The 26,298-nt window shown below is 36.2% G+C and overlaps 1 protein-coding gene across 1 annotated transcript; it reads right to left on the bottom strand.

Moving 5' to 3' along the window:
* Positions 1–3,378: 3,378 nt before the first annotated feature.
* On the bottom strand, positions 3,379–12,721 carry LOC133302897 (probable inactive purple acid phosphatase 1). Its single transcript, XM_061502719.1, has 13 exons — positions 12,631–12,721; positions 12,161–12,340; positions 11,661–11,752; positions 11,496–11,562; positions 11,283–11,405; positions 10,350–10,442; positions 9,999–10,128; positions 9,755–9,836; positions 9,281–9,413; positions 8,758–8,963; positions 8,554–8,679; positions 7,696–8,005; positions 3,379–3,835 (listed from the first exon to the last, which is right to left on the bottom strand). The coding sequence occupies exons 2-13, from the start codon at positions 12,338–12,340 to the stop codon at positions 3,530–3,532; spliced, it is 1,848 nt and encodes a 615-aa protein (XP_061358703.1). The 5' UTR covers positions 12,631–12,721; the 3' UTR covers positions 3,379–3,529.
* Between the last annotated feature and the right edge of the window lie 13,577 nt (positions 12,722–26,298).

Genomic DNA, 26,298 nt, shown 5'->3' with positions numbered 1-26,298 from the left:
TTTTTGATTCCCAGGATTAGAAAGAACCTGGGGACTTCTAGTCTTGTCAATATTCTTCTCAACACTATGTTGTTGGTCTACCTCCATACCAAAGGTAATTCCTCCCAAAGACAGACCCTGTTTAATAACCTCATCTGACTTTTTATTCAAATTGTGAGAGTCATCTAAGATCATAGCAGAATCTATAGAGGACTCAGACTTATTTGGAGGGGAAGGATCAGCAGAAGTGGAAGGAGCAATAGAATCCTGGTTACCTATCCAGCCACCACTATTAGGTCCTACTATAGAAGAGACAACAGGTATATGAACCTTGTTACAAGGGGAGACAGTCCTACACACAGCTCCTGAGCCAGGTGAAGACTTAACAGAAGAATTTCTAACAGAAGATTTCTTACTAGCTTCAGCACTGAACACCACCTTTTGGATTAGTTGCGTAATAAGGAGATTTGGATTAATATTCTCTGATGAGGATTGATTAGGGCCCTTTTGCTTAGGAATATATCTTTGTTGCTGATTGACATTAATAATATTCCCTTTACCTTTTCCAGAGCCTAAAGGAGGAGGGTTTCTGCTATTCGAGCGATCAATGCCAAAAGATCTCTTATCAGATGGATTACTGATCTGTTTATTTTGAATAGGTTTTTTTCTTCGTTGGACAGTCACCCAAGGGCCTACACCACGATTTTGATCAGCTCCTGAAGAGGGTTCAGGGTCCATCTCCCTCCTTTCAGGATTACTCGGAAGAGGAGGTTGTCTAACAAGGTCAGGGCAATTAGTATTGTTATGCCCATACCTACCACAATGTAGACAAATGAGATATAATCATTCATACTCTATTCTCATTTTGTTATCCTCTAGTTCATACTCTCCTATTAGAGGTTTCGAGAGGTCTAGAAGAACACAAACCCTCGTATATCTACCTCTGTCACAAGAAGTGGTAGTTCTGTCCACTTTAATAACCTTACCTATTAAGTTACCAATAAAATTCAAAAAATGAAACTCAAAATATTCCTGGGGTATACCTGGAAGACGAATCCAGGCAGCAACTTTATGAATATTGGCTTTTTCTGGAACAAACCCTGGCTCCCACCTTCTAACTGCAAGATAGTGGCCTAGAATAATCCAAGGTCCACCCGTAATAGCTAGATTAAGATCTTCAATGCTCGCGAACTTGACTGAAAAGAACTCATTCCCTAAATCAGCTACCGTGATAGCACCAGATTTGGCCTAAAGACCCTCAAGCTTCTTCTTCATGAATCCTACACCAACCTTCTTACCCAATAGTTTAACTATCAGAGCATTAACCCATGGCTTCCTCATCCGCTCTTTGGCCTCCTTAGAGCACCTAATACTGATCGCACCAACTTCTTTAACAACTGATTGAAAATCCCACTCAGAAACTTCCCCATTCTTGGGATCTAGAACTTCAGGTTCCTCCTGGGCAAAACCTGACTCCCAGGTTGACTGATCTCCCTGTAAACCATCTTCCAAGCCCATAGCTTCCGCCCAAGACTTTGTTTTTGTCTCCTGATTACCTCCACAAACAGAAGCCAAATTCGCTCCTCGATTTACTGTAGTCGCTGAGAACTCCTCATCTTCCTTTGATCGCTTAAAACTTTTCCTACATCCTAAATTCGCATCACGTTGATTATCAGAAAGAAATTCCATCTCTGGAGATAAAGCACAGAAACCCTAGCAGACGAAAAAAAGAGAGTTGCGTGTACACACGCGTCTAACCCATCTTCATTCAATGATTATTTTAGACCCAACCCTTTTTTTGGTGCGTAGGAAAGTTGTTTATGTAAAATGAAATAAATATAATCCTAAAATAATTATAAGAATCACGTACATAGTAAAATAACATTTACTTAATGTTTCTGATATGGGAGAGGCAAGAGAAGCAGGAAGTAATTGAAAGTGAAGCTCAAGGAAACAACATTGCTGATAGAAGGACAAAAAGAGTAAGGTTGTCAGAAAAGTAATAAACTTTGTAATAGAGGAATTTTCCATCTTCAGCTTATATAAGAAGTGGATAAGGGAATCAAAATGTACTTTTGGCTTATGAGTAATAACATAACTCATTTCTCATCTCCTCTATTTTAATGTCAATGCTAGAATATTAAATTTTCAGTTTAACAATAGGCCGAAAGCAAATTGATGAGCCTGGCGTGCTGAATTGGTTGAGCAAGTTGCAAAACTAGAATGAAAATAATGGAAGACTAATGTATTTTCTTAGAGAATAATATAAAGCCTTAAAAAGACCCTCACCCAACATCTTAAGGTTTTGGGTTGAAATGGTTCTTTACATGGTATCAGAGCCGAGTGTCTCATGTTCGATCCTTACCGCCCTCCAATTTCTTTTATGGAATTTTCTTAGCACAGGTAAGTGGGTCTGTGCATTGTCCACCTTTCAAGCCCAGTGAGCTCTCGTGTGAGGGGACGTGTTGAGATATAAAAAATCATTAATATGGTCTCACCCAACAGCATAAGCTTTTGGGTTCAATTGATTCTGTTGAGATATATAAAATCATTAATGTAGCCTCACCCAACAGCTTAAGCTTTTGGGTTGAATTGGTTCTTTACATGGTATCAGAGCCTCGGTGTACCGGGTTCGATCCTCACCGCCCCCCACTTCCTTTCTTGTGGAATTTCTTTCTTCGCACAGGTAGGTGGGCCTATGCATTGTCCACCCTTCAAGCCCAGTGGGCTCTCGTGTGAGGGGGTGTATTGAGATATATAAAACCATTAATGTAGCCTCACCCAACAGCTTAAGCTTTTGGGTTGAATTAGTTCTTTACAGATTCTATACTTCAGTGACCACAAGTTCATGGTTCTTTACATATTTAAAATGACATATGATCATTATAATAATCTTATTCGGTTTTGCTACTGTCTAAATTCTCCTCCTTTGCTATTTACTTTCTTTGTCATTTTATTAATGAGATTATTCTATCTTTTTGTGCAGAAATTCTTTTTTGTTTGATAGATCATAGATCCAATCCAATTAAAATAAAAACAAGAGAAAGAAATATATATTGTCTGAGTGTTGTTACAAGTAATCCCTGTGGAATATAATATTCCAGTCTTCGAAAAAAGGACAACTAAAACATTGCCAGGTATCTTGCATCCCCATATTTCTATATATTAATTGGTAGGACATATTAATATGTAAGGAGTCTATATAGTTGTGAATTCATGCATAGTATATATACTACATTCCTGGAGTTGCCAAATGAAACTCTGGTTCGTTTAAAAATATACATGACCTCAAAAATCAATGGCCTCGGCTAGCTAATGTTGTACATGGCGAATTGTTAAGACAGTAGAGATTCAGAAATGCCACTTTACATGAAACAGTTTTATACAGATATGCTCTTATTGTAGCTATATTATTTATAGTTCATGTCATTATGTGATCACATGAGCATTTTATTCATCCTGCTGAAATTATCCTTATCCCTAATACAACCAGAAAGAAGAAAAATAAAAATAAAAAAGAAACCAAATCAACAAATATTTTGCTTTTAGATCAAGATGCTAGTGTTGTAGCTGGACAACTATCAACAGCGCAAGCCAAGATGTCCCTGTAGTCTCTGGATATTCTGAAAGAGTCATAAACTAGTCCATCACTGCTCTTCTTGTACTCAAACAAGAGGTTTGAATGGTCAAATGCTGTAAGTTTGACAAATCCAAAGTCACGGTCTTTAAAGATACTCCATGTGATGTTTAAGGGGGCAAAGTCAGAAAGCCCTGCTCCTCCTCCCCCAACCACTACATGTATTGTCCCATCCAAGGAGCCCTTGTAATTGTTCTTCTCTTTATTGGTGCAGATATTCTGAAGGAGGAAAAATGGCAGTTAATTTGTGTGTTAAATGATAACAGCTAACAAGTACGAAATGTCTTGATAATTTAATCACTTCACACTAATATATGTTCTTGATGAGCAACATGAATTGTATACTTCGAAGGGAAAGGCTATTTATTCATGCCATAGCATTTAGCCAGCCACATAGAGCTAACTGCAGGGAAGTAAAGGACACCCCCGGTGCACAAGACTTCCTGACTTGTAAGAGTAGGGATATAAGAGTCGATTTTACACAGCTTTACCCTTGCAATTTTGCAAAGAGACGGTTTTGCAGGGAAGTAAAGGAACAAAGTAAAAACCAAATGATGGTAGCTCAATTGGCGTATGAGATCTGAGTAGGTGAAGGTGAGAGCATGTGTTCGATCCTACCCAGTCCCATCTTTGGAAGGGGTTTAAAGCCTTAATCCTTGTTGTTGTACATAGTATAGAAGTCCCACATTGAGTGTATCTCATTGTATTCTTCAATTGGTTTGCAATATAATATCACCAATGTTGTGTAGTTTAATATAACAAGGATTACAATGAATACCTCTTGTCTCTTGGTAATTAACATGGTATCTAGAGCCTAACAAGAGGAATCCTAATCCGCGGTTTTTCGGTGGACCACTGTTCGCTGAGTAATATTTTTTTTTTTTTTTTCCGGAAACCGTCACATCTGTCAGTTTCCGGCTTCCCTATTGTGTTTCCGACCTTGTCTGAGTACTGCCGCTGTCCAGAACCACCGTTGACCGCCGCCTCCGCCGTTGACCACCGTCTCCGGCGACTTTTCCGGCAATTTTTCCGGCGAAACTCCCATCGATCTGACCGCCACAACAAGGCGGTCCTGTCTGTCCAACACCCATCTCCATCACCTCAGCCACGCGCCCACACGCGCGGGAGGAAGCTTCTGCCGTCCGCTTCATTGCAGCGGCGCGTGGAGGCGCGTGCAGCTCTGGCTGGACCTCCGACCATTCAGATATTTGGGGTCCTAGTCGTACCGTTTCCACTATGGGGTACAGATATTTTGTAACTTTCATTGATGATTATTCTCGATGTACTTGGTTATTTTTAATGAAAAATCGGTCTGAATTGTTTTCTATTTTTAACAAGTTCTTTAATGAAATCTTTACTCAATTTGGTGTTTCGATTCGCATTTTTCGAAGTGATAATGCTCGTGAATATTTGTCTCATCAGTTTCAAACCTTCTTTGCATCTCACGGCATCCTTCACCAGACATCATGTTCACACACCCCTCAACAGAATGGGGTTGCTGAACGCAAGAACCGTCACCTAATTGAGACTACTCGGACACTTTTGTTACATGGTCATATCCCATTCCAGTATTGGGGCGATGCTGTCCTCACAGCTTGTTATCTCATTAATCGGATGCCTTCCTCCGTACTTCATAATCAGGTACCACATTCTGTGTTGTTTCCCCATCAACCTTTGTACCCACTCACTCCTCGCATCTTTGGTTCTACTTGTTTTGTCCACAATCTCAGTCCTGGTCTTGACAAGTTATCTGCTAAGTCACATAAATGTATTTTCCTGGGTTACCCTTGCTCACAAAAGGGTTATCGTTGTTATTCTCCTAGTCTTCGTCATTACTTTGTCTCGGCAGATGTTACATTCTTTGAGTCTATTCCATTCTTTGACTCCTCCTCCCATCCCAGTGATTCTGTTGCTACTCAGCGACCTTTACCACATGTTTCAGTTCACTATATACCTTCACCATCTCCTTCTTTAGATGTCCCCGTCCCTGTTCCCCCCTCCAATTCTATCATCGTCGGCAACGTCCCCCTGTTCCCCCGGACCCGGCCCCCCCCCCCCCCCCCCCGAGTCTGCCCCTATTGTTACTGAGGCTCCTGTGGACTCACTTCCGTCATCATCTCCTCCGGCAGCTCCGATCCTTCCGTCTGACATTGATGTGCCCATTGCACTCCGGAAAGGTACTCGTGATTCTCGTCCCCCTCCCAGGTATTTAATAAATTTGAGTTATCATCGTCTTTCACCATCCCATTTTGCTTGCCTCCTCTTTCTTCTGTATCTGTTCCTAAGACTACAGGTGAGGCGTTATCACATTCTGGTTGGCGACAGGCCATGATTGACGAGATGAGTGCACTTCAGAGTAGTGGTACCTGGGATCTGGTTCCCCTTCCCTCTGGGAAGTCTGTTGTTGGCTGTCGATGGATATACACGGTTAAAGTTGGTCCGGATGGTCAGGTGGACCGTCTTAAGGCCCGCTTGGTGGCTAAAGGTTATACTCAGATATTTGGCCTTGACTATGGTGACACATTTTCTCCCGTGGCGAAAATGACTTCTGTTCGCCTCTTTATTACTATGGCAGCCATTCATCACTGGCCTATGTATCAGCTGGACATAAAGAATGCTTTCCTCCATGGTGATCTGCGGGAAGAGGTTTATATGGAGCAACCTCCTGGGTTTGTTGCTCAGGGGGAGTCTAACCTAGTTTGTCGTCTCCGAAGATCCTTGTATGGTCTAAAGCAGTCTCCCCGGGCTTGGTTTGGAAGGTTTAGCACTGTTGTACAGCAGTTTGGCATGACTCGAAGTGAGGCTGATCACTCAGTCTTTTACAGACACTCTGATTCAGGTTCTATTTATTTGGTAGTATATGTTGATGATATCGTCATTACAGGTAATGATACTCATGGCATAACTCAGATAAAACAACATTTGTGCCATCATTTTCAAACAAAGGACCTTGGAAGACTCCGATATTTCTTAGGGATAGAAGTGGCCCAATCCAAAGATGGCATTGTACTATCACAGAGAAAATATGCTATGGATATTCTTGAGGAAACAACATTGTTAAATGTTAAGCCCGTTGATACTCCTATGGATCCAAATGTCAAGCTTTTACCAAATCAGGAGGAGCTATTTTCTGATCCAGAAAGGTATAGAAGATTGGTTGGGAAACTGAACTATCTCACAGTTACTCGACCAGACATTTCCTTTGCAGTCAGTGTAGTAAGTCAGTTCTTGAATTCTCCCTGTGAAGATCACTGGAATGCAGTAATCCGTATCCTCAAGTACATCAAGACTGCTCCTGGCAAAGGTCTTCTCTATGAAAACAAAGGTCATACCAGAGTTGTAGGATACTCAGATGCTGATTGGGCAGGTTCTCCTATTGATAGAAGATCCACTTCTGGGTATTGTGTATTCGTTGGAGATAACTTGATTTCCTGGAGAAGTAAGAAGCAAAGTGTAGTTGCTAAATCAAGTGCTGAAGCAGAATATCGCTCCATGGCCACAGCTACCTGTGAACTATCTGGTTAAAACAGCTACTGAAGGAACTCAAGTTTGGAGACACTGGCCCAACATCTCTCATTTGTGATAATCAAGTTGCTTTGCATATTGCTTCAAATCTAGTGTTTCATGAAAGGACTAAGCACATTGAGATAGATTGTCATTTCCTTAGGGAAAAGGTTCTCTCAGGAGATATAGTCACTCGTATTGTCAACTCAAATGATCAATTAGCTGATGTATTTACTAAGTCTTTGAGAGGACCTAGGATAGACCAGATATGTAACAAGCTTGGTGCATACGATCTATATGCTCCAGCTTGAGGGGGAGTGTTGCTGTACATAGTATAGAAGTCTCACATTGAGTGTGTCTCTTTGTATTCTTCAATTGGTTTGCTATATAATAGCACCAATGTTGTGTAGTTTAATATAACAAGGATTACAATGAATACCTCTTGTCTCTTGGTAATTAACAATCCTGAACTCGCCCCGAACAGGATTGCCTCCCATGGAGAATACCAGTGGTTTATCCAAAAAAGAAAGAAAGGAACAAAGTAAAAACTATGTATCTCTATGTAAGGGGAATACCTGGTATACTGGGCAAGTTCTTTCATAGTTATGGACATGTCCATACATGGCTATGTCGACCTTATATTTTTGCCATAAAATTTGAAGGTCCTCCCTTCCCATTGGTTCTTCAAAAGAGCCTTCTGCTGTATAGTCCGTTGAAGAAGAATAACCAAGTACCCTATGCGCAAGAAATATCAGCCATGGTTGTTTCTGTCTGTCAACTGATGCAAGGCACTTTTCGATGAATTTATATTGCTCTGATCCTCTTCTCCAATCAAGTTCCGTGTGAGCTATGCAGAATCTGAACATGCCATAGTCAACCGAGTACCTGGCAAAGGTAATGTGATTTTCAAAGCAATTTTCCTGAGGAAACAATATCATTAATATTTGGTAGGTACACTGTACAAAAGAAGCTGGAGTAACTTAATATGTTGTAAAGACCACTTCAACCCAAAATCTTAAGGTGTTGGATGAATACTTTTCTAATAGTTTATATTATTCTCTAACACACCCCCTCACGCAAGAGCTCTTTGGGCTTGAAGTTAATTCCACAAGTGGGGGGCGGTGAGGATCGAACTCATGACCTTATGGTCACTGAAGCTCTGATACTATGTTAAGAACCACTTCAACCCAAAACCTTAAGATGTTGGATGAAGACTTTTCCAATGGTTTATATTATTCTCTAACATATGTTCATGAACAATCTTTACAATATATATAAAAAGGTTAGTTTAGTTTTATTTGATGCAACTTAAAAATGCATGGTTGTGCAAGTTTGATGTTTTGAACAAATGTTATAGGTGCTACACGCATAATTTAACCTCACAAGAAGTAGAGTATAGTCTACGCAACAGGTTGAAATTATAGACATTGTACCAGAATTTTTCCCGGTTCTCAGCAGGAACATAAAACATGTTCTGAGCCAGTACACCACATTCACCGCCAGAATCCGAGTTCTCATAAAATGATCCAGTTCCTGGCCAGTCACGCTCATGGTTGCCACTAAAAGCAGAAAATAAGAGAATAAAGAGTCAACTGTAAGAAAAAAAAAAAAAAAAATGCAGGCACAGCATTACAAACCTTGCTGTCATATAAGGCACAGTTGATGCAATTGGCTCAATCTGTGCAGTAAACTGGTCCCACTGTGAAATGTATCCATTAGCATAGCATATATCACCAATGTGGAAGACTAGATCTATGTCTTTTAAGTCTTGAATAATTTGCTTAGTAGTGTTGAGTGAGCCAGGCTGGAAATTGTTATATTCATTGGAGCCATCAGCTTCTCCCTGCTTGTGGGACAATAAAAAAAAAACTGAGATACCATAATTTAAATCACAAGCAAGAATACTCACAAGAAAGAATATATTGCTTTCATTCAACTAAAAGAAAGAGCCAAAATAAGAGAGTAAGGTTTCCTTATACAACGGGAATAATACATGGATGAAATTGCAAAGAAAGAAGTAATTAAGAGACCAAATTAACCTGATCAATCTTATGCATATAGGTAATATATATTTTCACAAATTTTATCTTCAGAGTTCAGAACATGTTTAGAATTAGAAGGCCCATTAGATTAAAAAAACAAATAAACCATGAAAATTACCTTTCCCAGATCACCAAATATGACTACACGTTGTAAGGAATTTTGACCAGGATAAGGAGACGATTTGAACTGATATTCTTGACTCCAAATAATTGTACCATTAAATAATCTATGCCCCAGCTTGTATATGTACCTGCAAGTACAAAAAGAGAAATTGCATGTCGAGGGTCATGTACAGCGAACTGCTGCTAATAAAATCTCAACATCTTCCTTCATGCTACAAGTCAATATTTGAACCACAAGTATCAAGGAATAAAGATCTTGGTTTATTAAAATAACATAAGTCTTGTAGTAAAAAAACATGTATACTTGGTGCCAATCCTTTCTAATAAAAACATGATTCTAACTTTTTGTTGTGAACGGAAATACTCAATTAACTTGCTTTTGTTTTAATTAAAAACTGGAATACTGCAAATCAATAAGATTAGTTCTCATGCAAGCAATTTCATGATGCTCATATAAGGCACAACATACTCTCGGTTGGGCCACAACTCCTTCAGAAAACTAGTGTGTATGTATCCCGGGTCACGCCATCCAACAGTCCTTGCTGGTGCACCTATATATATGTTATGTTTTTAATTCCACTCCTTCCTCTTTGTGAATGAGATTTAACATTGTCAAGATAAACATGGTTTCCCCCCCAAAAAATAACTTTTTTCTGACTCTCAAATACAGTTAGAAAATCACCACTAAAAGCTAACAAAAAAGAGTTGCATACCACACAAGGTGTTGCGATCAAAAGTCAGTGTTACAGCAGGAGATTTCACAAGGTTCCCTCCTTTTGGGCCCCATTCAACAAAAGGCTCAGCTTCACTGATCCCATATCCACTTGTCCATGTTACAGCAATCTATTATAAAAGAATGTACCAAATCATCGTTTGATAATCCCAGATATTCTTAATTCACTTATATGGATGTGCATTTACTGACAGATATCATTCAAAAGAAAGATTTTAAGTTGCAATTAGAAGAAACAAATGAGGCACTAATATTTCATGAGAATAATATCTAAAGCTGGAAAAAGAAATTGCAGTTTTGAGATTGCAACATAAAGGGAGTTTAAACTTACTTCATCCCATGTTTTCCCTTGCGCTAATCGTGGATATACTGGAGCGTTAGGATTAATGAATGATACTTTATTCGACACTGCAACGAGCTTTGGCTGTCAAAAATAATTTATTTAATTTTTGAAAAAAAGGATGAAATAGAATGATGAAGTTCAGAACAAAATCCACATATCAGGTCTCAGACATTATACACAATAAAGTAAAATAGAGTTACTGATATAAACAGCATAAAGCAATCAATTAACCTAAAACTATAGAGGTGAGATGTAGAGTACATGGGGACAAATACTTTGTTTCTAAATAGAAGGTTCAACAGAAGTCAACAGAGGGTATGCATGCGCATTATAATGTCTGTCTGTGGGGAGAGAAAGAGGGAGAGAGAGCATTCAGCTAATGCAGTTTTGTAGTTAAAGATCAGAGATCAACATCAGAGATGTGGAACCTTTTTAAATGTTATGGAAGTTGGTGCTGTCTATGAGCTATGAGGTGTCAGCAGAAATATATGATGCACAATAAGATCGCAGGAGGACCGAGACATTAGCCTTGAATGCCTTTTAAAGAAAGAAAAAAAAACATGTTTCATAAGGAGCTATATAATGAAAGAAGTTCCAAATAGTTGAGTTTTGATCTTTTCCTTGAACAAATATTGTTTATCACTGCAAGCTTTCATGATGAATCTCCCACACAGCTATTGGTCAATAATATATTGTCCCAAAATTAATAGGAAAAAGAAAAGTTTGGAAAATTAAAATGCATACTGGTAAAATGGTTTCCATTAATTGAAAAATCTTTAAAATCATCAACAACACCTTTATCCCAAACTAATTGAGGTCGGTGGTAGATGAACCCTAATGAAAGATACGTGAAGAATCTTTAAAATCATATCAACTATTTAGAAAAGCAAGAAAATTATAGGGTAGAGTTTATGAGAATACATTTGTTAGGCCACCCGTGAAAAGAGCAAATGAGAAGTCAGATCTCTGATTAATCAACTGAAGCTTAAGAGAACCTTTTCCTGTGTTCTTGTAACCGTTACTGGAGAAATTTGCATACTGATACTGAAATTAGAAAAGAAAAAAAGGGGCAGTTTAATATTAAACATTTTAACTTTCAAGCTTCTTCAGGAAAGGGTTTTGCGCCAAATGAACCTTGATAGGTGCAGAACACAACATCGGAGGACTCATCCTGGTGTTTTCCGCAGGGCAGGTAGAAGCACTGGAAATTGTGAAACATTTGATTCCCAGTTAATGCAACAAGACTTTTGACTTGTAACTTATGATTATATATAAATGAGATCATGATGTGCAGCCTACCTGAAGTTTGCAGGAGAAAATACTCCAATCCAGTCATCTATTGTGGGTTTTGGATTACTATATTGCAGTGTAACCCATTCTGTATTTTGTCCCTACAACAATTTTGGGTGGAATCCATCAATTTCTGCTACCAAAACTTGTTTTCATCTTAGGCAAGAAGTTAAAGGCAGATACTGAACCAGCTAGAACTCGGTAAAGAATCAATTTAACCCAAAAGCTTAAATTGTTGGGTGAGACTACATTAATGATTTTATATATCTCAACACGTTCCCTCACACGAGAGCCCAATGGGCTTGAAAGGTGGACAATGCACAGACCGGTGAGGATCAAACCCGGTCCACCGAGGCTCTGGTGAAGAACCAGTTCAACCCAAAAGCTTAAGCTGTTGGGGTGAGGCTACATTAATTTTATATATCTCAACAAACTCAAACACAAAAAATAAAATCTCAACATTCAAAGAGGTGGCACATCTCTGCAAGTCATGTGCAATCAAAGATTACCTTCAAGCCAAGTACATCAGGAGTGGCTTTGACATAAGCATGTTCATCAAGGGCAAATAGTGTGTTATGAATGGCAACTTTTGAGAGGGGCTGGTGCTCATCTGACACTACTAGCTGAAATGTTGCAACAATGAACAAAGACAAAAAGACCATTCTTGACTTCACCATCACACCCATCATCTGAAATGTACCCAAAAATTTGAAAAAAATGAAAACAGTGACATCAATAACAATCACCAACCATCCTCTCAATAAACTGAGATTCCAACAACATAATAAAGCATGAAAGACATCAATCAAGCATCAATCTTTTCCCACTAAAATGCAAGTCCCAATTTAAAAAAGCACTTGGGTGCCTAAGAAACCAATCCACACTTCCCCAAATAAGGTGCAGAAAAGAAAATTGAAAATCAACTTGGCATGTTAGTTGAAAAAACATGCAAGCAGAAACTAGAAGAAGCACAAGTCACCTTTGGAGAAGAACAGAACTTGCAATGACAGCTTGGTCGCTTTATCAGTACAACAAAAGTAGAAGAACAGGGACAGCTTATAATATCTTCATTGTCATAGGAAGTTACTTAGGTAACATGTTCACTCCAACGGTTTCATTTTATATGTAAATTTAGTTAAGACTTTCGAATATCTGCGAGGAAGATTCTCCGGTAACCCCGATTTCAATGGGAAACCGAATTTTCTGACTTTCTATTGCTAGGATTATATTTATAAATTTTTTTATTTACAAATTATTTTATTTTATCTTTTGGGAGAACTCTCCTTACATTATGTTCTCTCGTTCTCTTAGGATAATATAATATAATTTGTAAAAAAATTTATAAACAAATTCTTCTCCATTATAATAATAATAGAAAAATTATTTTCTCATTTACTCTCACATAAAAAGTTGTGCACCACTTTTTTTTTAATGGGTGATACATCTCACTATATTATATTATGTGTCTATGATAAAAAAATATTTATTTTCAATAATATGAGAAAAATAGAACCGATAATAATATGAGTTTAATATTTGTGTGAAATAATTTGTATTTCTCAGGTACATACAAGCACGTGAGATGCATTTTCTTTTTCACTTTTCTCTTTATATACGTGATTTCGTAAGGACTATATATATTTTTAAAATGTATGTAAAAAATAAAATTATTTTTAATAATACGAGAAACACTAATATATGATAATATATAGATTATTGATTGATGTATATAAAATTTCTTATTTCTTCTCGTACAGAAATAGATAAAATATTATTGTCAGATTTCCGGGTTTTTTGCTGGAAGTTCATGCTTTTTTTATTACAAAATTTTAAAAAAAAAATTATTATACGCCTTTGGCTATGTTTCTGTGGGTTGCTTAACACGATAAAAGTATCTTTAAAATGACTGCAATCACTTCGCTGGTTTGATTTAGGAGTTTCATGTGGACACATGAGCTAGGAACATGGTTCTAACCTCAAGAACCTTATACAATTTACTATACTAATATATTAATATACAAATTTGGGAGATTTGATTCTTTATATTACTATTTTGGAAATGGGTAGGATATTCTTACACCGGTATAAGGACTTTTTGACCCTTATAACCCTTTATTAATAATTAATTACCAAATTGACCTTCAATATAAACTATTTCAAAAATTTAACCCCCTCTAAAAACATAACACCAATCTGTCCCTGTTTGACCGTTGACCGCCAAGCCTACCCGGGTACACCCCTCCCTACCCGGGTAGACAAAAAATACCCGGGTAGAGAGGGGTGTACCCGGGTATTGTTCTTGGCACCTGAAAAATTGTTTGAATTATTTACCCGGGTACGAAGGGGTGTACCCGGGTAAATCATCATAGAAGAAAACTCAAAACAAAATTTTATTTACAACTTATAAGAAAAAGAAAAGAAAAATATCTAATGTTTTCTCAATTTACAATGGGTTACTGAACTAAAAAAACTTTTTCATCTACTGGCCAAACCGAAAGTTCCAATAAAGTGGAAGTGTCCCTTCAGTCAACGTTATCTTCTCCCCCTTCATCTCATCATCTTCATGCTGCTGCATTATCTTGATGATTCTCAATTGTTCTTGTTTTACAAAAGAACCCAACAAATGCCTCGATAAGGGTGTTGAAGCAACCAAACCCTCGTCGTCTTGTTTGGCAACCACACAAGCACTTTTCGCTCAACTTTTCAAAGAACCCTTTATGCCCAACCTCTTGGGGGAGTGGACATTTTTCAGGTGCCAAGAAATTTACCCGGGTACACCCCTTTGTACCCGGGTAAATAATTCAAACAGTTTTTCAGGTGCCAAGAACAATACCCGGGTACACCCCTCTCTACCCGGGTATTTTTTGTCTACCCGGGTAGGGAGGGGTGTACCCGGGTAGGCTTGGTGGTCAACGGTCAAACAGGGGCAGATTGGTGTTATGTTTTTAAAGGGGGTTAAATTTTTGAAATAGTTTATAATGAAGGTCAATTTGGTAATTAATTATTAATAAAGGGTTATAAGGGTCAAAAAGCCCTAAAAGTTGTGTTTTTGTGGGTGGGGGTGAGGGGAACTAGTCTACAGGAGATGGATTTATTTTCCAGCAGAGACATCAATTCTTAAGTCTTGTTTTTTTTTTTTATAATTACGTGAGTCCTATCACATTATTGTGAAAGTGGTATGAGATATCTTCTCTCCTATTGATGGAGAATAATAAAGCCCATGTTTGTGTTGGCGAAAACTAAATTGATACAAAAAGTTTCATATATGATGTATTTCAACAGACAAAAACAAAAATGACTCATATTAATCTTCTTATAACTTATTTGTGTCATATTTTGTCAATACAACTGTTAGGTCCTGGATAGACCGTATTGTTATACCGTATGGTATGCGCTCAGAGATAGTGTATATCAGATGTATACTAGGCTTATAGCCGAGGTCTCAATCACTGCGCACAAGCAATAGGCTTATAGCCAAGGGGGTGGGGTGTGCTGGGCAGTATTCGTAAATAGGTCAAAAGTGTTTACCTGGAGTCTTTAGGCTCTTATTTATAGGATTACCTTCCTAGGCTTGGGCCCTTTGAGCTCCCCCAATTGCAGTATGATTCAACTCTCTTTCTGTTGGGATGTGATGCTTATCTTGTGCCCTCTTACTGTTATAGAGTTGTTGAGATTCTCATGAACCTATCTCTTAACAGGCTCTTAGACGGGTAGTTGGGATATGATGTTCATATCCATAACAACAACTATGGTGAAAACAACATTATGTATTATGGTTATTTGTATCTTATCATATCATATCATGTCAATCTACATAATAAATTGACCTGCATAATAAGCGATATATAGTCACATAATAAGCCTCGTGTACCGGATTCGATCCTCACCGCCCCCCACTTTCTTTCAAGTGGAATTTCTTTGTTCGCACAGACAGGTGAGCCTGTGCATTGTCCACCCTTCAAGCCCAGTGGGCTCTCGTGTGAGGGGGCGTGTTGAGATATATAGTCCCACATTGGTTGTATGAGCAACTAATGTGGAGTTTATAAGGCCTTGGGTACTCCCACCCTTGAGCTAGCTTTTGGGGTGGTGTATCCCAAGGTTCTTTACATGGTATCAGAGCCTCGTCCCCCCCCCCCCCCCACCCACTTTCTCTTGTGGAATTTCTTAGCACAGGTAGACTGAGCCTATTGCATCATCCACTCTTCAAGCCCAATGGACTCTCGTGTGAGAGGGCGTGTTGAGATATATAGTCCACATTGGTTGTATGTGCAACTAATGTGGAATTTATAAGGTCTTGGTGTCAACTCACAAAAAACAGATATGATGATTTAAACTCATTTTTAAATTCTTGTTGTACTCTGTTGAGTGTATTTCTGTTAATGTTATGTCATGTTGCATTGTTTCAACTCACCCCTAACTCTAATCTTTAAAATTCATATTTATAAATCCTGATTCTTAAGAATAAGAGTGGATATTTTACATTATCAAAAACTACTACGTCTACTCTCACATTTATTATTCGACAGTTCACCCTTAAAATAATTATAAGAATCACATACATAGTAACATAACATTTACTTAATGTTTCACATCATCGTCAATGCTAGAATATTTAATTTTCAGTTTAACAATAGGCTAAAAGCAAATGGATGAGCCTGGCCTGCAAAACGTAGAATGAAAGAAATGGAAGACAAATGTATTTAAAATGACATATGATCATTATAATAATCTTTTTTGTTTTGGTCCTGTCTAAATTCTCCTCCCTTGTTATTTACCAACTTTATCATTTTATTAATGAGATTATTTTATCTTTTGTGCGGAAATTCTTTTTTTGCTTGATAGATCATAGATCCAATCCAATTATAATAAAACAAGAGAAAGAAGTATTGTCCCTTTGCATGAGCAATTAAGTTGAGAGGGAGGATATTTTGACTACCAAAAATTTCCACCACCACCTTACTACCTATCTAATCACTATTGGATTAACATTTTTTTTCTCTTCAAAAACTTTTTAACATTCTCTTTCTTTGATCCAATGGTGATTTGATAGGTAGTAAAGTGATAGTGGATACTTTTGGTAGTCAAAATATCCCCCCTCTTAAGTTGAACTCATTCAGCTTTTGCTTCGGGTAAGATCATCAAGCTCTGTCACTTTTTTTTATTAAAACCAAAAGGCACTGAAGATTGGTCACTTCTAGTATGATACAGAAATTAAGCTGAAAAGTTATGGGATCGTCAATATATGTTATATTTTTTTTTCTTCTTCTTCCTTTATGGCAGCTTGTGACTTACCCATGCTAATGACTTGTTTTTTTTTTCTCTGTTCAAAACCTTTGAAATTTATCATTAACTTAACTTTGAAGTAGCGATAAAATATGTTATCAACGGAAGTGTATGTTCTTATGTGGAAGAATGGTTATGTGATCATATTATTTGATCACAACCACTCATTTAAAATTATATATTTTTCTCTCTCTTATCTCATTATCAATGAGTGATAGTGATCAAATAATATGACCACATGACCACTTTTTCACATGAGAGATCTACTCTCGTTATCAACGCATGTTATAACTAGGAATGCTAAAATTAGAGGATAAAGCTCTTTGAAAATAAATTTATTTTTGAGTGAGCATATTTCACTTTACAATTATTCTCATTTTAGAGGAAATTTTTTCTTCTTCAAAATTTAACTTAAAAAGGAGGAATATTGCTCAATGACACTATCAGCTTAAGTTGTCTTTGCATATTTCATAAAGTATGCTTTTCTATGTCTCTTCTCAATCTTCCCTGCCCTCTATCCTGTGTTTTTCTTGTAGTTAGATCAGAACAGAAAGATTAATCAGTATCACTCTATGGTTTCTAGAAGATTCTTCTCCCTTTCTAGTTTTCTTGCATCCTCCACCCCCCTTTTTCCAAAGCATCAAAGCTTATAATTTTGATGTACATGTAAAATTATTAGAGGATGTGAGAAAAGCAGAAATAATAGAACAAACAATATAGATGTTTTTGTTCACTCAAAAGAAAATGTCTTTCATTTCCTTTTGAAATAAATTACATATGATACTAGTACTAGCCATCCTGATATATATTACTAAGCCTCAAAGTCAAATAAACAAATTAAAGTACCAAATTGTTAAGAGAATATTCCTTTGTACCCTTTATTTGGTATTTTGCATCCCATGGAGTTTCTGAGACACACACTATCTGCAATGAACGAATAACAACATCCAAGATAGTAGAAGTCCTGCAAAAACACGCCACCCCACCAATAATTAACATAAGTAAACGCACAACAAAAAAAGAAAAAGAAAAAAGAGGAGTGTGTATTACGCTATATGGTATGCCTCATACAACTAATTACCCCATACGCAAAGTTATGACAGAAGCCTCAAAGAATGTAACTTTTTTTTTTTTTTTTAATATTTCAATTGGTTCATTGCTTCACAACTAATCTGATTCGGGACGGATCCAAGATTAAAGCTTTAAACCTCTTCCAAATATAGTTGACTACTAATTTTATGCTTAAATTGGCATCATTCTAGCTCTTCCACTATTTTGAATATGTGTGATTTAGCAGAAGATGAGAAAAATTGATGGATAGATCTTCTCATGTCAATGATGTGAAATGATTTTGGTCATACAATTATCTTTTCTTCCTTTCCTATCCCAATACTTTTTGATACACATAGAAAAGTGACTAAACAGAAAGTTACGATTTCACACAAGAATAATCTTCTAGTTCTCAATTTTTAATTCTCAAATAACAAAATTTAACTCCTAAAATAAAGGTCATAACTTATAAGCACTCTTTTATAGACTAATTACAAATTGATTCAAAATTCAAAATTCAAAAATCTTAAAAATAATAAAACTTCCTAAAATAAATATAACAATAATTAACTTTTAGAAATAAATAAATAAATAATTACAATTAAATCATTCAAAACACGTCCCAAATTTTAAATCTCAAATCAAGCCAAATAAGTTGCTTTTTTTTTCTTGTCAAACAAATCACAATCACATCTGCTACTTTATTAAGACTTGGATTCGATTGTAATTTGTTATATTTCAAATCATTGCATCTTTCAACAATTGGGTCATACTTATTGAGCCACAACTTTAGTTGACTACGAGTTTTTTAAATTAATAGTTGGGCTATGTACAATATAACAGCATGACTTTCTTTTCACCAAGACATGATTTTAGATATATATATTTTTTTATTATCTATTCTACCATTTTCTTTTTCTTTCTCATCCTTGTCATATATGATTTGCCTATAAATGACTAGGATTATCTCATATGGAGCATCATATATGAAATAAGAGATCCACTCCCTGAAAAATTGTGTTTAGAGCTACACCAAAAGCCACCCATTCTGATGTTAAGGGGAAAAAAAAAATACTGAAAAGTATTTTAAACTAAGGGAAAAGTGTGTATAATTTTAAAGGATGTAAAGTTGTGTCATTTTAAGAGAGAGAAAGAGATAGATTAAGGAGGAGAGAGAGTTGACAAAAAAAAATAAAGATGTGGGTCCCACCTCTTTGTGAGAGTGAAAGGATGTAAGTTGTGTAATTTTAAATGATAGACACTTTTCCCTTAAACTAACGGAGGAAACAGAAGCACAAAAGTAGTGCAGAGGAAGACAAATAATACCCATGTGTGTACCTCCAATAGTCAACATGATTTGAATTTTAGGCCCCTTTGTCCCACTCCAAGCATATCCTAATCACATGAAAAATCAAATATTAGACAAAGCAAGTTTTAAAAAATAAAAAAGGGTATAAATTCACACCTTCAGCCTTTGGCTACAAGAATACTAACACTAAACTACTAACCTTGTCCAAAACAATTGGTGGTAGTGTTAACCCCATTTCTGCAAACACAAGCAAATGACTCATCCAAAGTGGCAAAGCCACACAAACCTCCACTTGCTTCACAATCCTTACAACTATCACTATAATACGAATCATTATACAGCAATGATATCCCAAACTTCCATTTCATAGGGTCTCCTTCATCTCCAAATTCATATATTGAAGTATATGAGGAGCATTGCAACTTTGGAAGATCTAAACTATAGCCTAAGCCAAGTCCAGTAGGGTAATCATAGACACAACAAGTGTTGATTGGTGCATTCTGTGGCAACCCAATTCCTGACACCCCTTTGCAAGAATACATTCCTCTACAAACACGAGAACCAGAACCTGTATCACAGAAATCTTCTGTTGAATCAAACACTGGAGATGTGGTGGAACAACCAAGCAGAACAAAGATGTTTTCCTTTGCTAGCATGAATGGACTTGCCTTATCCAAACTAAAGCTCCCAGAATTTTGCATTTCAGAACATTTTGACATGAAGGGGTCTGTGATCATGAGAGTGCTACTTGGATAGTCTATTGAGGTGATAGTGTAAATGCCAGTACTTGTTGAGTATTGAAGAGTGCCAAAGTTGCATTTTATGAACCTAGAAAATGCAGGGTGACCACAACCAAATCCAGTGCCAAAGGGATATTTAACTGGGATTGTACCACATGTGCTTTGGCATGTACCATTCATGGGGATGATAGGTAAAGCAGAAGAGGCTTCATGAACCAGCAATAAGAAGAGAGAAATGATGGTGAGGAATGTTGCAGATAGGGAAATTGACATTGGTGGAGGTTTTGGAAGGTTGGAGATCTTGTTAACTAATTAAGTAATGGAAAACAGGAAAAGGGTCTTTGGCTTTTGTCCATTTTCTTCCTTGGCCACTTGAATATATTTACTTGAATGGATCAACGCAAATTGGTCTATTATTTTCGGTGGAGGTAATTACTTTTCAGACATAGGTACCACTTTTTTCTTCCTAAAAAGAAGAGACCATTTATTTCGTGGGAAAAAGCTAGAAAGCAATATAGTACAGTGTTACTTGGGAATTAGGAGTGAAAATATAGACTTGTATTTTTAGGGACAAAGTATTTTGGATTCATGCAAATCAGGCACTGTAGTGCTGCCAATACTGAATATCTAAAGTCCACAGGTTGAAAACAGCTTGGCCTACCATGTGAGAATGTTGGCTCTCTAGGCTCAAATGCAAGTAAAAAATTAGAGTGGAAATAGTTCCAACAAACATGGTAACTAATATGACATGGATCAATGCGCAATCAATTCAATAGGAGCTTGTTTCATAAATAGAAAATAGTAGGCAGAGGGCCTATACACATCTGATAGTTAGGGCTGTGCATGGGTCAGGTCAGGTCAGGTTTTTGTCCGACTCGACCCAACTTGGTTTTTATAGGTCAGGTATTTTGACCCAACCCGCTTTAATTTGATCCAAGTCAGGTCTGACTTGGATTGGATTTTGTTGAACTAGTTCAGAACCAGTTTGGATCTGACCTGACTTGGTTTCTGAAGTGGGTCTGACTTGATTTCTGAACTGGGTCAAATCTGACCTGACCCGTTTTTGACTTGGTTTTCTCACAAAATTTTATCGAAATTTTTATGTTGCAAAAGACGAAAATTTCGTCACAAAATTATTTTTTCGTCGAAATTTTTACAAAAAAAAATAATTTCTATTGAAATTTAGTTTCCGTCAAAAGTTTTGATGAACATGATTTCTTCCATCAAATATTTTAAACGAAAAAAGAATTTTGTCAAAAATTATTTCGAGGGAAATATTTCATTTGAAACTTTCGATGAAATTTAGATTCTCTAAATAAATTTGACAGAATATTTTTTTCGTCAAAATGTTTTTCTTGTCAAAAAAATTTACGGAATTTTTTTTTATAGAAATGTGTTTCGTTGAAAATTTTGATGGAAATTTTTTATCAAAAAACTTGAAGAAAATATTTAGTTGAAAATTTTCGTTGGAAATGTGTTTCGCTAAAAATTTCGACGAAAAATTTTTTTTGTCAAAAAATTTAACGAAAATTTTTTCGTCTAAAACTTTCGCCGAAATTTGAAATCTGTAAAGTATTTTGATGAATTTTTTTGCCGTCAAAATTTTTTGATGACGAAAATGTTTCCGTCGAAAACTTTCGCCGAAATTTGAAATCTGTAAAGAATTTTGATGAAATTTTTTGATGACGTAAATGTTTCCGTCAAAAACTTTCACCAAAATTTGAAATCTGTAAAGAATTTTGATGAAATTTTTTGCCGTCGAAATTTTTTGATGACGAAAATATTTCCGTCTAAAACTTTCGCCAAAATTTGAAATCTATAAAGAATTTTAATGAAATTTTTTGCCTTCGATATTTTTTGATGCAAAAGTGTTTCGTCAAAATTTTCAATGGAAATTGTTTTGAGGAAAATGTTTCGTTTGAAACTTTCGACGAAATTTAGATTCTCTAAAGAATTTAGACAAAATATTTTTTCTGTCAAAATTTCTTATCGAAATATTTTTCTCAAAAAAATTTACGAATTTTTTTTACAAAAATGTGTTCCGTTGAAAATTTTAATGGATATATTCTTTATCAAAATACTTGACGAAAATATTTAGTCGAAAATTTTTGATAGAAATTTGTTTCGCTAAAAATTTCGACGAAATTTTTTTTTGTTAAAAAGTTTAACGAAAATGTTTCCGTCGAAAACTTTTGCCGAAATTTGAAATCTGTAAAGAATTTTGATGAAATTTTTTTCGGTCAAAGAATTTCGATGAAAATGTGTTTCGTCGAAAGTTTTTATGAATATATTTTTTTGTGAAATATTTCTACGAAATTTAAATTCCGTAAAAAAAATTGACAAAAAAAATATTCCGTCAAATTATTTTACCGATATGTTTTTAGTAACAAATTTTGATGAAAATATTTTTCGTCAAAAAGTTTTGCGAAAATTTTTATGAAAATATTTTCCATAAAAAATTTTGACGTAATTGTTTTACGTTAAAACTTTTCTTTTAATGTAATTGTGATTTTTTTTTTCACATAATGGGTATGGGTCAAGTTTTGGGTCAGTGGGTCAATATTAAAACGAGTCAGGTCTAAAACTGACCCAAATAAAAATGGGTCAGTATTTAAACAAGTTCAAAAAATATGGGTATTTATGGGTCGGGTCAAGGTCGGATCAAGAGCAGGGCAAGTGAACCAGTTTTTTTGCACACCCCTACTGATAGTTCTCATACTGAAGTATCCAGATAAACGATGAATCGGTTAGGAAAAAAAAAATATATAACTACTAAAATAGTCAAGTTTATAAGTAGATTAATATAACTTGATATGACACGATATTTCGACACGTTAATTTTAAAAAATATTAAATTTCAATATATTAGAACACGTTTTGATATTAAATAATATTTTTAATTTATGTAGTGTATATTATATTTAACATTCGATAATTTAACAAAAAAAATGAAGTAAACTTAAAATATCTATCAATTTTAAAAAACAAACATAAAATATCAAAAATATTTATATTAAATTCAATAAAATGATAATTATAATTCAACGAATCTTATCATTGGAATTAAAAATGCAACGCAACGCATCTTTTTTAAGTTTCTGCAACGCGTGTTGAAATGTCGAAGAATATTGAAAAGTGCTGGACAGAATACATTAGTTTTTTTTTTTGAAATATCATTGCATCGTAAAATATAACATGGTGTTCCCAGGGAAGGAAATTTTTTAATATACTCCAGGACCACGTGATCTTTCCATTTAAAAATTGACATATGTATTAAATTTTTTTCTCTTTCCTATGTCTTCTCTCCTCAACCTTTTCTCTCTTTCTCTCAACTCAGTCTCACTCAATTTTTCTTACTCCCAGACAATAATATATTCGCTCCCAGGGAAGATGATAAATTAGGGGATCACAAGTGTTGTTGGGATCACGATTGCCTCCCTCATGAGTAAATGGCAAAAGGTGAAACCCAAAGCGGACCAAAATGTCAGCAGCGCCCGTTAGTAAATCTGGTTGAAGAGCAAATCTACAAACGGCGACCGAAAGAGCAAATTTGAATGCTCTTACTCTCTGAGTGCATAAGCTTATCGTGGTTGAAGAGCAAACGGTGACCGGAAGAGCAAATCTGAGTGCTCTTACCCTCTGAGTGCATAAGCTTATTGTTAAAAGTCAAAGAACTCTATAAAATAGTAATTCATATGTGTTTCTTCTACCTCAATAGAGGTCATTATATACAAAGTACTAGGGTTACAAATCAGACATAAATCAGGCTATAAATCAAGGAAGAAAATTACAAATAATCAGGAAATTAAAACTCCTAAAATTTCTCTACATAATTCCTACAATCACTCAATGTAACAGATTCCCTTTAATTGCTACATAAATTGGTCAATCAAATCAGAAATTAAATCTTTCTAATTATAAAAAATATACAACTCAACACTCCCCCTCAAGTTGGAGCATAGATGTCAATCATGTTCAACTTGTCAATTGCACCTTGAAAAACTCTTCCGGAAACAGCTTTAGTAAGTATATCAGCTAATTGATCTTCAGATTTAACAAATGGAAACTGTATAATTTTCTGATCTAGTTTCTCCTTGATAAAATGTCGGTCAATCTCCACATGTTTGGTTCGGTCATGTTGCACAGGATTATTTGCTATTTCAATGGCAGCCTTGTTATCGCAGTGGAGATTCTTTGGTTTGTCATAACAAATTCCAAGTCTTTTAATATGCTATTAACCCACAATAGCTCACATACTCCTTGAGTCATGCCTCGAAATTCAGCTTCTGCACTTGATCTTGCTACTACTTTCTGTTTCTTGCTTTTTCAAGTAACTAAATTACCTTCCACGAAGGTGAAATAGCCTGATGTGGAATGCCTTATTGTTTTATCTCCAGCCCAATCGGAGTCAGTGTAACCTTCAACACATGTGACATTGTTTTTTGAGAACAATAATCCTCGGCCAGGGGCACCCTTTAAGTACCTCAGAATTCGGTACACTGCATTCATGTGATCTACGCTTGGTTTATGCATAAAGCGACTTACAACACTTACGGCATATGCAATATCTGGCCTCGTATGAGACAAGTATATTAGTCTTCCAACCAACATTTGGTACTGACAAATATTTGTTGGCTTTTAATTCGTAAATATTTCAAGCACATGATTCATCTCAATCGGTGTTTCTGTTGGCTTACACGCGAGCATTCCAGTCTCAGTGAGGAGATCTAGTACAAATTTCCTTTGTGAAAAATAAATACCTTGTTTTTATCTTGCTATCTCAATTCCTAAGAAGTATTTCAAGTCTCCTAGATCTTTCATTTCGAATTCACTTGCTAGTTGCTTTTGCAGAAGTTTCATCTCATCTATGTCATCTCCTGTCAGGACCATGTCATCTACATAGACAATCAATATGGTCACTTTTCCTTCCTTGTGTTTAATGAACAAGGTGTGGTTAGCATTGCTTTGTTTATATCTGAATCTCCTCATTGCAGAAGAAAATCTCCCAAACCATGCTCTAGGGAATTGTTTAAGTCCATATAAGGCTTTCTTCAATTTACAAACTTTATTCTCACTAAAAGAACTTTGTTTGACACCTGGTGGTATCTCTATGTACACCTCCTCTTCGAGGTCTCCATTTAAGAATGCATTCTATACATCAAATTGTCGTAGTGGCCAATCTCTATTTGTAGCTATGGACATAATTATCCGGATTGTATTGAGCTTAGCTACTGGTGCAAAGGTTTCTTGATAGTCTACTCCATACTTTTGCGAGTATCCTTTTGCCACCAATCTAGCTTTGTACCTGTCAATGCTTCCATCTGCCTTGAGCTTTACAGTAAATACCCACCTACATCCAATGGTTCTTTTCCTATCTGGTAAGGGCACGAGCTCCCATGTAGAGTTCTTTTGCAAGGCCTCCATTTCATCATTGATTGCCTTCTTCTAATTCGGATCCTCCAATGCATTCTGCACATTACTAGGGACAGATATACTGGACAATTGATCAACAACAAGAGCATATGACTCAGACAACCTATGATTAGACACATAGTTACTAATAGGATATTTAGCTTAAGCATTGGGGTCAGGTTCATACAGTTTTTTTGGGACACCCTTATTGATCCTATGTGATCTTTTGAGAGTTACGTCACCAGAATCAATCATAGTTTCAGTAGGAATATCACGAAACACAATGACATTTTCAAGAAGAGTAGGATTAGAAATTACCTCTGTTGGATTATGGTGGTCCCAGAGAGATCCCTCAGTTTCTGGTGTTAAGCAAGGCATTTCTGTTGTTACCGGAGAGTCAGAGTGTAAGATTTCAACATTCTCCACACTTGTATGTGTTGCTTCAGTTCCTCCTCCATTCAAGGTGGCTAATTGGTCTTGCTCTTCATAGTAACTATCCCCCTGAAAAGAAGACCCAGAAACTTCCCCTGAATAATAAGGTTCAAATTCCCGAAAAGAAACATCTAAAGTGATATGTACTTTTTGTTGTTGGGGATCATAACACTGGTATCCTTTCTGAACATCAGAGTAACCAACAACACACACCTTTTAGCATATGGATCTAGTTTGTTACGCAATACTTTGGGAATATGGACATAAACAGTGCAGCCAAACACAAGAGGCTCAAGATTTGGAATATGGGGAACTGAAAGTAGTGATTCAAACTTCTGTTGCGGAGTCACAAAGTTGATGACACTAGAAGGGGTACGATTAATCAAATAAGCAGCAGAGCGAACAGCTTCACCCCAGTAAA

The sequence above is a fragment of the Gastrolobium bilobum genome, unplaced genomic scaffold (assembly GCF_033153095.1).
Source record: "Gastrolobium bilobum isolate Gb01-03AN ecotype WA unplaced genomic scaffold, APGP_CSIRO_Gbil_v1 utg48796, whole genome shotgun sequence".
NCBI lineage: Eukaryota > Viridiplantae > Streptophyta > Magnoliopsida > Fabales > Fabaceae > Gastrolobium > Gastrolobium bilobum.
This window is presented reverse-complemented; position numbering and strand designations above follow the sequence as displayed.

What these genes read in the sequence shown, in the direction of transcription:
- LOC133302897 (XM_061502719.1), bottom strand. Translation starts at nt 12,340, where the DNA reads ATGATGGGTGTGATGGTGAAGTCAAGAATGGTCTTTTTGTCTTTGTTC. An exon ending in AAGGGAAAACATGGGATGAA is followed by an intron (nt 10,129 to 10,349) that starts GTAAGTTTAAAC and finishes CTTTTATAATAG; the next exon opens with ATTGCTGTAACATGGACAAG. An exon ending in GTGCCTTATATGACAGCAAG is followed by an intron (nt 8,680 to 8,757) that starts GTTTGTAATGCT and finishes TTCTGCTTTTAG; the next exon opens with TGGCAACCATGAGCGTGACT.